Source organism: Apium graveolens, unplaced genomic scaffold, assembly GCF_009905375.1.
Source record: "Apium graveolens cultivar Ventura unplaced genomic scaffold, ASM990537v1 ctg164, whole genome shotgun sequence".
NCBI lineage: Eukaryota > Viridiplantae > Streptophyta > Magnoliopsida > Apiales > Apiaceae > Apium > Apium graveolens.
Window position 1 is genome coordinate 27,234 of NW_027417340.1, and position 11,995 is coordinate 39,228.

The 11,995-nt window shown below is 33.2% G+C and overlaps 1 protein-coding gene across 1 annotated transcript; it reads left to right on the plus strand.

Annotated features, from left to right (window-relative positions):
* The first annotated feature begins 5,092 nt into the window (after window positions 1-5,092).
* On the plus strand, window positions 5,093-10,692 carry LOC141700031 (filament-like plant protein). Its single transcript, XM_074503806.1, has 5 exons — window positions 5,093-5,424; window positions 6,253-6,408; window positions 7,992-8,184; window positions 8,468-9,882; window positions 10,059-10,692. The coding sequence occupies exons 2-5, from the start codon at window positions 6,298-6,300 to the stop codon at window positions 10,479-10,481; spliced, it is 2,142 nt and encodes a 713-aa protein (XP_074359907.1). The 5' UTR covers window positions 5,093-5,424; window positions 6,253-6,297; the 3' UTR covers window positions 10,482-10,692.
* The last annotated feature ends 1,303 nt before the right edge of the window (window positions 10,693-11,995 follow it).

Here is an 11,995-nt window from a genome sequence, read left to right on the forward strand (position 1 = left end):
ATATGCATACAAACCTATGCTCTGATACCATTGTTGGATTTTAAACGCAGCTGGGCATGGCAAAACACTTTTACACATATAAAATCCAAATAAAAGCATATAAATCATGAATAAAAATTCGAGGGATCGAATCTAACCTTTAAAAATAATTCGGAGACAACGATCAGAGATCCTTAGCAGTTGCTCCTCAAATGTGAAGCACTCCACCGGTATCCACCAAGAAAACGATGTTAAGGAGGAGGAAGGAGGTGGAGAGAATTGGGTTTTCCAAACTTTTTGGGTTTTCGGGTTTGATGTGGGTTAGAATAAAATAGGGTCTGTAATAGTGTATTTATAGGTAAATTTTCAGCTGAAATTTTCCCATAAATAATATTATTATTATCCCATTTATTATTCTCATTAATAATTAAAACACCTTTTAATTATTAATCCTTTTTCTAAACACTTTAGAAATAATTCTCTCTCTTGATTTAATTTCCAAAAATTAAATCCTTTAATTAATAATATTAAGAACTTTTCTTATTTAATTTATAATCAATTAAATCTCATTTAATCAATTATTAAATTTGCCAATTAATTATTTATTTCATAAATAAATAATTATTAGCCATTATTAATTAATTCCTCCACCATTAAATCATTCTCTTTTTATGGTGTGACCCTGTAGGTTCAATATTAAGCCGGTAGTAGAAATAAATAATAATAAAACTAGTTTATCATTATTTATATAAATTCTCTAATTTATTAAATATGATTAATTAATTAATCACATTTATTCTACATCGTGAGTGATGCTTCTCAACATATCGCGACTATCCGGATAATATGAATTCACTGCTTAGAATACCAAGAACCTGTCAGTGAATAGTTACCGTACAATAAACTCCTTCTACCCTACAATGTTCCGATTAAATACAAGGCATGGATCTCGTGTCAAGCCTATCTAATTCAATCACTTGCTTACCATCTACTATGCGTAGTTCTATGCAAATTAGAAACTCCTTTCTAATTTCATTTAATCTGGCCAGAGATTCCTGAACTAGCATAAGTGGATCAGCCTTGAACATTCGCTTCCTTCACCGGAAGGGGTAGATCCTTTATTGATCATACACTATCTTTGTGTACAAATTCCTATACCCAGAAGAGCCCTAATAATTATCCTTGGAGACTAAGAACTAAACCAAAGCATAGTTTAGTGTACACAAGATGACTATGATGACCTCAAGTCTAAGGATACTTGTACAACTATCACTATGTGAACAACTGCTGACACGTGAGTGAACTCCATCAGTTGTTCAGCTGTGCGAGTCATGTTCAGTGAACTTATTCTATAATAAGCACCTACATACTAGTTATAGTGTCACCACACAAATGTCTATGAGAACAGACATCCTTCATAATGAAGCAAGCATAGTATGTACCGATCTTTGCGGATTATTAATTACCAGTTAATAATCCTATGACCAGGAACTATTTAAGTTTAGAGTTATCATCTTTTTAGGTCTCACTATTATGATCTCATCATAATCCATAAAAAGCTTTACTCTAAACTATGGTATATCTTATTTAAACACTTAAATAGATAAAGCCCGTAATAAAAACAAAATAAGTCTTTATTAATATCAATGAAATCAAAACAGATTACATAAAAGTTATTCCTAAATCCTTATACATGATTGGACTTAGGACATATTCCTTTTAGAGTGGTTACAAGAAAGGAAGCAAGAGATAAATCTGGATTGGGTAGTGCTGATAAAAGAAGAGTGCAGAACACAACTAATGATCCAACTTCCTTAAGTGAACCAGGTGTTGGAGCAACTCCTGAAAGATTGAATCATCTTGAATCTGTACAGATGGTTTACCATACCTTCTGAAAGAACACATCTTGTTATATTTCATGACAGATGGAAGGAATTACCACATAAAGGAAAATGTTATACCACTGAAGTATTTTGAGGAACTAGAATATGTTTTATTTCTATTTCAAGTGAAGAACAGATTAAAAGAAAGTGCTGCAAATCATTTGAAGACTCAAATTCAGAGACAGAAGAAGTTTTATTTTGTAAAGTCTGACAGCACATAATGTCCCAAGTACAGAGATCACAAGGGTGATATTGTAAAGATGAAGCCTAACTCTGCTAAGATTATAACTACCTTTCTGGGTTATAAGACTGTAGAATTCAATCTTGAGTCTGACAAGGCATATTTGATCAGACTGGATCAGGACATAAGGAAAGCCAGAATAAATGATCTCAGAGCTGCTATCTTTCAAATTGGTGAAGATACAGTTGAATTGAAGAATGCTAAAAGGAGGATGATTGATGAATTTAAATATGCTGAGAGATGTTTGTTAAAGAACTATCTCGAAACAACTCCTGAAATCAAAGAGATCAGTAATTGAAGCCAAGTCAAGATCCACAACTGCTCAAATTCTGATGTATATACAGACTGAAGTTGTTATCAGAAGTTAAAGTTGGTAAAGCTTTAAGGACTGTAAGTTGTAGTTATCTAGTCAAATTCTCATGCATTTGTACTTAATATTTTTGACATCATCAAATATCTGTTAAACTTGTATATTATGCTAATTTACAAGTTGGGGGAGATTGTTAGATATATTTGATAATGTCATGTCTAATGTGATTTGTGTTTAGTTTTCAGATCTTACTTAAACAGGACAAATCAGTACTTAACTGGAAATCAACATTTATACTGAAGTCAGTACTTAAGATATCAGAACTTAAGTTGTCAGAACTTAAGTTATCAGGAGATATTTATCAGAAGATAATATCAGGACTTAAGGAGACTTTCAGATAAGGAAGGTGGCTGATTGAAAAGAAAGAAGATCAAGACAAACGCAAGAAGAGATATGCATGAAGAAGGAATTCTATGAAGAATAGAATACTTGGAAGAAAAGATATCTGATTGATATATTTTAGGAAGCAGAATTATATTCTATATCAATTAGCGATTATCTTGTAACTGTGTAATATATAAACACATTCATAGGGTTTACACTATAAGTGTTATCATTATCGAGAATAATATTCATTGTAACCCTAGCAGCTCTCGTGATAATTTGTTCATCACTGAGAGAGGACAATTCCACATTGTAACAGAGTTTAATAAAGTTTATTTTCTGTTACTTGTGTTCTTTGAATTCGATTTGATTGTACTATACACTGTATTCAACCCCCTTCTACAGTGTGTGTGACCTAACATATATTAAAATCTATTATGGTGCATAAAACAAATGATTATTAATATCTAATTATGTTTACACTTATACAAAAAATATATATTTTTTATAATATACTTTTATTCAATATTGATGGTATTTTATCACAAATGAAAGATGATTATTGATATATAATAATCATGTATACACTTATAAAAAAAATAAATGTATTATATTTTGATTATTATTAATACAATATTTTTGTTAAAAACTCTTTAGATTAATAGTATCGAGTTTTGGTCGAGTTCGAACTATTTGAATTGAGTTCAATTTCGTAAAAAAATGAAATTTCTTATTCAGTCCAGGTTATTTATTTGGACATAAAATTAAGTCCGAGATAAATCAAAAATTATAGAACGGTTTAATTTGATCCAAAATCCTCGGAATCAATTACAATTTAAGTTATGTTTAAATTCAAATCAATAATAATTATAAAAAATTCAATCAATAATAATATAATTTTTTTTAAAACTAATTCTTTGTTGACATTTTAAAATCTGATTTGAATGATTGCAACTTCTATCTGCAAATAAATCAAAAAACTTAATCGGGTCCAATACACACAACTGCGTAGAGGTACCATTTATCTACCATACTGATCCAGAAAGTTAAATTTATTTTTGAAAGATCTAAATTGAAACTATTTTTAACCAATTCATTATAATTTTTTGCGGATCGAATTTTTTTCCCCCGCAGAAATGCCCTCTCTCGCAAGCGGATGTCACAAAACCCAGCCTAGTTTAAGCATATTCACAATTGTCAAACTTGCTAATACATCAATTATTCACCCGTCTTCCTCTCTCGCATGAGAGTGCCGCCCCATGTCTCTCTAGCCCTAATCGTCATATTTTTTTTGGCTTTTTCTACCTATCTGCATATTTATCTTCTTCTCCTCATTTTATTTATTTTTTACAATAAATTAAGAGTTGTTCCACAAAACTCCAAAAATTTATTAGAATTCTTCACTTTAATTTGCATATTTACTAAGATAAGAGTTCGAATTTTATAATAAAATTCACTTTTTGGATTCAAAATCTCTCGTCTAAAAGTATATTACAATCCGGTGTTATTTCGAGATACTTGAATTTTGGGATTTTCTTATCTTGTTTTGTTTAAATTTTTTATTTGTGTATTTGATCGTCTCGCTTTATGCGATGTGTCTCATTTTATACGATGGGTGATTATGTTGAAAATTAATTTGACGCTGTATTGGGAGATATGAATATCTCACATCAACAATATTTTCGACATGTATATAGCTGGTGTCCGGGCAGATACATAGTTGTGATGCGTTTGAACCGGTGTTGAAAATCACATGTATAAATCTCTTACAAAAAATATTTATTCATGATAGGAGACCTCTAAACTCAGTTATTGCAACTGATTCCTCTAAATATTGCAATATCAATGAAAGTAATGTAAATATTAATTGTGAAGTTACTATTTTCGGGGAAGATGCATGATGGATTACCCGATAAATTATTACATTATTATTAATTTTCAAAATATTTGGATTCAGTTTTTATTAAACAATTGAGAAACAAACAGCTAATTATCTAACTTTATTTTTTTTTCAACCTGATTGCATGATAAGTTGAGATTTTATTCTAACCGAGAATCTTTCAAATTATTAATAAAATCTGGTTTAATTTCGGGGAAAAAATATGTCCACTTCTTTCCGGTTTCCCTATCTCGTCTGTACACCATTGTTACAATGACCGGGCGGGAATTTACACAAATTTAATTTCAAAATAAAGACTACCCAATCGAATACTAATTTTGCACAGATAATAATAAAATAATACTCCTCCAGTCCAGTATTTATCATTCATTCTGAAAAAGTGTAAACTGCAACACACACAGACACTCACTAGAAGTATTAGTAAAAGGGTAAGCCTCATAATTCTATTCTTACACAACACAACACAGACACAGTTCACAACCACTGCCCACATGCTCTTCCAGCTCCACCCCCCCCTCCTCTTGTTTATCTGTACCCTTCTGTTTTTTCACTGACACCTCTACAGGTCTTCACACCCCCTCCTTTCACTTTATTTATTTCATTTAAAAATGGCTTCTTTAATGTTCTTGTTTTCATTTTAAATCTCAAAACTCCCATCCCATGTTAAAATACATTAATCTTGGGTTTCTCATTTCATCTCTGGGCCTTTTCTGCTCTTCAGTCAAAGGTATATTGATTCATTCTTTAATGTTGTTATTGTTTTGTTTCTTTCTAACTGTTCTCTTTTCTTGTTTTTTTTATATTCTTTTGTAATGTGTGTACATTTACGGTATGTATTACTGTTTGGTTCTTTGGTATTCTTATAATTTTGTTTGAATGTTGTGATGTTGATTGGGAGCTAAGATGTTGGTTTTCTGAATTGGTATTAGTTCTTGAACTTTTTTTATCTATAAATGAATGGTTTTTTTATATTCTTTGTGTATCAACAGTTTGGTTCTTTAGTGCTTTTAATGTTGGTTATGTGAATGATGTACAGGGGGAGCTCAAATTTTGGTTTCTTGAAAAGAGTAATGATTAGTTCTTCAACCTTTTTTTTTTTTTTACAAATTTTAGTTTTTTTTAATGATTAAGTTAATTTAAGTGAAATTGGTGATTAGATTTCATTATATGTCTTTGGTTTCCTGTGGAATTTGTAAGGATTTGACTAAATTTATGAACTTTTGATTGAACCTACAGATCCTTTTCTTTATATAGCTGGTACTAAATTGTTAACTATATGAAGATTTTCTTTAATCTATAGGTATCATAAGTTTTTTTTTTGTTGGGCTGTTGGTTAGAGGACTTATTATATAGGAGCATGTATATTAGGGTGAATTTGAAGCTAAGCTGAGAAAATGATAATCCAAGTCATGTATTGGCAGATGCATTTTATAATTTAAGTCGTAAATTCTCTTTTTCTGGTATATTTTAAGAAATTATATCTGGCTCTAAGTCTATATGCTTTTCCATGTGAATTTTGCTTGTAATAGTGGCAAAACTAAAGTATCATTTGCAGGTTGACATTGTGATGCACAAGTGACAATCTAAGCTAATCAATCAGATGGAAAAAAGAAGCTGGTTATGGAAGAAGAAATCTTCCGAAAAAAGTCCGGGAGATACAGACAGTTCAGGATCGATATCTTCACATTCTGAGCGATACTCCGGTGAACAGGTATGTGTATGTCACTTTAATAAACAGGATACACTTAGATTTCCATTTTTTTAACCAAAAAAAGTGTGTTAAACTATATGTCCAAAAAAGTGCCATCTATTATATCTGTACAATGACCCTGCTAACTTACAATTGAAGTGCTCAGCCGTTTGGTGCTTGATTTAAAGAACTGGATAGTGCTCAGTCAATGTTGTAAATGAACAAACTCCATCAAGTATGGTTTCAAGACCCATTTGGAAGTTCACTAGGGTTTACCTAGGACTAGGAGGCAGATGTCTAAATAATTAATTACAAGTTGTGCTGATCTTGTATCTGACCAATTTTTCTTATTTACCATATTATTGAAAACAACCCCTGCCATATTTTCATTATCAGCATAAGCAGTTTTGTCCCCAAAGGCTGCTGTGGGAGTGTCTTCAACTTATTGTTCTACTTATAATAGAACCTTGAAGGTTACCAAGGGGAATTTATCTTTGAAAGCTCTTGTTTTAGGCATATTAGGTGTATCAGTAATAAGGTGTCACAGACTGGATTCCTCATATGGGCCTGTCATTTCTGTCTTCATTTTTGCTTGAACTTCAGCATGATTGATCTCTTGCTACTATCTTTAAGAGGTAACAAAAAGCTTTTAGAACTAGTTTTGCTCTATCAGGGTGTATCTTTAGGTGAGGTAGCCATTATGGTTTTAGCAGTTTATGCATTTTAAACTATGTAACTAGGGTGCTACTCCTTTTGAGGTGGATGAGATGCTACAAACATAGGAAATTATCTCATTCAAGTTGTATGATTGTTCTCTTGCTACTATCTCAAAGAAGTCATAATAATTTTAGAACTAGTGATGCTCTATTAGGATGTATCTTTAGGTGAGTAGCTATTATGATTACCAGTTTATGCATTTAAACTATGTAAACTGGCTGCTTATCATTTTGAGGCGTACAACTGATGTTTCAGCTTGAATTACTAATATGCAAAACAAAAATCCTAACATTAAAACTCTTCGAGACCTAGATACATGATCATTCGTGAAATGCTACAAACATAAAATTGTCTTATTCCAGTGACGTTGATACTTATTTTATTGCAACTAATAAGGACTGCGTATTTGATAACTACAGATGAAACTATAGTTTCAGTAATCTAGTTCTGTACGAAAACTAATTTGCAGTGATATTTTATGCCTAATGGCATTCTAGAGACATTTGAGCTAATTTGTAATTGATGGGCAGAAGAGCTATGGAAAGAAGAAATTGAACTTAAAGACAGCTAATATGTGTAATTCTAATATTCAGCACTAACAATATAGACTATAGTGCACAGTAACCCTTAAAAGCCAAAATTATGGGTGCTTCCTGTAAACACCTATCAATGTAATCCACTTGATGATGGCCAATTTTGAGTGCCGATGCAATTGAATCTATATCTTGTATGTGATTCACTGTGGCGTTGCTTGCTCGACTATTGCTTTTAGCAAAGAATTAGCACATATATGGTGACTAAATAGCTCAAAGAAATTCAAAGCTTTTTGCCTTTGTGTTATATTCTTACACTTGATGTATCAGTTTTTATTCTCTTTTGTTTTGCAGGAGACACTAAAGGAATACTCGAATCTTTTTTCTCAATCACCAGAAGTCACCACAAAATTTGCTGTTCCAAATGGAGAAGTTAATGATGGTATTAAGATTTTAACAGAGAAATTATCGGCTGCCCTTGTAAATGTTGGTGCCAAAGAAGACTTAGTTAAGCAGCACGCTAATGTCGCCGAAGAAGCTATTGCAGGTCAGTTTGGTATTTATGATATAAATAGCTAATATACTTTTTACTTTTTGCACACGGCTAGCCCCCCATTTTGTTGTTTTTGGTGTTTTTTTGCTACAAATATTTTAAAATTGCTACTTGTAACATGCAAGAAAAATTGGGGATCTTAACTTTTAACGTGAAACTTTTAGTTATATGTATATGGTAAAGTGTTGGTGAACCAACCATTAATGATTAAACCAATGTTTTGAAACTATATTCAGTTGTTCCAGTTTACATTTATGTTTAATATACATACATTTAGGCTGGGAAAAGGCAGAAAATGAAGTTTTAGTCATTAAGCAACAACTTGAGGCAGCAGTTCAGCAGAACCTGGGTCTGGAAGTTAGAGTGAATCATCTTGACAGTGCTCTCAAAGAATGTGTCAGGCAGCTAAGACAAGCAAAAGAAGAACAGGATCAGAGAATCCATGATGCTTTGGCAGAAAAATCGAATGAATGGGACACCACAAGAAATAAGCTTGAAAGCGAGCTCCTTAAGCTTCAGAACCAGGTCAGGGAAGTTGAGGATAAAGATCCCGTTCGTATTGATACTGGTGCTCACCTTAAGTTGAAGTCCTTAGAGAAGGAAAATGCAGCCCTCAAACTCGAACTTGTATATCTTTCGGAGGAGTTGGAAATCAGAACCATTGAGAGGGACTTGAGCACACAGGCAGCGGAAATGGCTAGCAAGCAACAGTTAGAGAGCATAAAGAAGGTAGCAAAGCTTGAGGCTGAGTGCCGTAGGCTGCAAGTTGGAGTACGGAAGTCATTATTGGTTAATGTGCACAAGTCCCCAGCTGCGTCGTCCTTGTCTGTTGAATCTCTGGCAGATAGTCAATCAGATAATGGCGAACGGATTAAAGCTTTGGATGTTGATGAGTACAAGATAAGGGGGATAGATGCCACTGTTGGTGATAAAAGCTGCTCTGACTCTTGGGCATCAGCCTTAATTGCCGAGCTTGATCATTTCAAGGCTGAGAAAACTTCAAGTAAAAATCTGACATCCTATTCTCTTGACATCGACATTATGGATGATTTTTTGGAAATGGAGCGACTTGCTGCACTTCCTGAGGCCGAGGACAAAACCTGTGACATTGAATCAGAATCTGTTTCCTGTCAAACAAATAATACAGAGAGCTCGTTGAGGGATGAAGTAAAAACCAGAAATCAACGTCTTGCTGAATTGGAGGAGAAGTTGCAGCAGATAGAAGCTGAGAAAGAGTCCATTGTTTGTCGAGCAAATGAAACTGAGATTATGTTAAGGGTAAAACTAGACACCGTAACTCAACGCGTCGCTGTATTGGAAGATAAGCTGGAGAAGATAGAAGCCGAGAAAGCAGAACTGGCGAATGCCTTGATTGCCAGTAATGACTCTGTTGAACATTCCAAAGCTCAGCTAACAGAAACTGAAACCAGGCTAGAACAGCTGCAGAAGGAGCTTAACATGATGAATGAGTCTAGGGATTTACTTGAATATCAACTCGTTGGTATGGAAGCGGAGATATGTACTATGACTAAGGAGGTTGATACCTTACAGTTAGATATTGAAAAAGAGCGCAATCTATCAGCAGATATGGTAGTCAAGTGTCAAGAGTTGGAGCACGAGCTAATTAGAAAAAGTCGGGAAGCCGAGCTTCATCAGGAAAAAAGTTCGGATGGTGACTTGAAACTAAAGCAGGTATGTGATATTCTATCGGATTTTTTTACTTATATTAATGTTAACGTCGGGATGGGACGGGTTAAATTAGATAACTTGATAAGTACTTGATAGAAAACTTATAACCTTTAAAACCCTGAATGTCAGTTGATCCTTGTATGTATGGATATGAATAGTGTCAACTAAAATGTATGCAGGAGGACCTTGTTGTAGCGGCTGACAAACTTGCAGAGTGCCAAAAAACGATAGCATCACTTGGGAGACAGCTGAAGTCTTTAGCAACATTAGAAGACTTTTTGACAGACACACAAAATGTACCTAGACTACGCAGAGGGGAATCTGCGGTGCCTCCAGCAGTTGGAGCAGAGCCATGGAAGCTGCACTCTAACGAAACATTTCTGCCAAGGCGTGACCCTGGTTCAGAATTATCTGGAGAAATTCCGACTCCTGTAATGAATGGTAATACCAAAGAATCATCAGCGTCTGCCTCATCGTCAAGTTCATCGGACGCTTCACTAAACCATTCTAGTTCTGGTAAGAGTAAAAATGGTTTTGGGAAATTCTTTTCACGGAGCAAGAGTGGAGTACAACTTGAAAATTATCATCAAGGACAAAACTGAGAGAATAGCGAGTAGAATTGAAGGCATGTGATCCTGCTGACATGGGAGCCTTGTGTAGCAAGTACGATTTTAATGACCTATACAGGAATTGCTGATTAAATACTTTTTAGTTGGCTTAGTTCTAGTTTGTAAATTGGTGGCAGTGAAGCCTCTGTTATACAAGAATGATTGTCTTGCTTTTTCCCTGAAAATTTGATTTTTTTGCTCATTCTTAGTATTTTCCAAAAGCCTCTGTTGGAATCCCTTGGGTTTTTTTTTCCTTGCTGATAATTCTAAACACAATTTGACCAACATGTTTCTTCAAATGTCCTAGTGTGTATAGGTTGTAACATGTCAATCTTCTCTCACTTTTTTGTTTTTGCTATTATCTTTTCTAATAGTTGCACAAGGATGAAGCCCTAGTTATCTTTTCTAACAGTTACACAAGGGTCAAGCCCATTTCATTTTAACCAGCACAATAATCAAGTGGAAACTTAGGCTTGCTTATTTCAGCAAAAAAAAAGTTGGATCACCCCTCATTTGCAGCAGTCCTTAAAATTAACCTATGTGCTCTCCTTGACTTTGATACTATGGCTTTACATTTATAATCAAGATAGGAACTTACAAATTTAGGTCCAGGTCATGAACAAACCGTTCATACCATATAAATGTGTTTTGCGATACCCTATATTATATTATATTATATGAATATATTGCTTTACCATTTTCATATTTAATAATTATTAGTGTAAAAGACTGTGCGAGGCACGGGCCAATATTATATTGAATGAGTTTATATCTGTACATAAATAATTTTTAAATCTAATAAATAATTATTTTAACTTTTTACTAGATTATCTTATTTCTTTTCCTTTTCCTACATACTATTAGAGCCGTGTTAGATAACTTTAATGGTGAGAGTTTATTTTTTATTGTACAGTTCAATTTTAACTTATCCCGAGAATTATGAAATTAGATATTTATTGAAAATTATATGATCCTAATTAATAAAAAAAAGACTATACCATTATAACAAAAATATTTGAAATTGTTTGTAGGGATATGCATCTGGTCATTTCAGAGTCGGGGATTATTATCGCCGCTCTTGATCCCCGAACACAACTTGAATCCGAAACGAAGATTTTTTTCATTAACGATCTCCGTCAGAGTGGGGATTCCCACGGCGATGCGGGGAATAATTAAAAATAAGAAATTTATATTTTTAGTATTTTATTAAAAAAACAATTTACTAATTCGTAATATATAAAAACATTAATAATATCTCATATTTTTAATTTCTAATAATATTAAAACTGATTTATAATGTAAATGAATGACAAAATAAAAATATATATTATATTATGTTATGGATAAAAAACTAAGGTTATTACTTGCTGTATTTAATACTAAGATTCGGGAGCTCAAGGCCTTTAATGGCTGCTCTCGTGTTTCGTGACTAAGGTTATTACTTGCTGTATTTAATACTAAGATTCGGGAGCTCAAGGCCTTTAATGGCTGCTCTCGTGTTTCGTGAC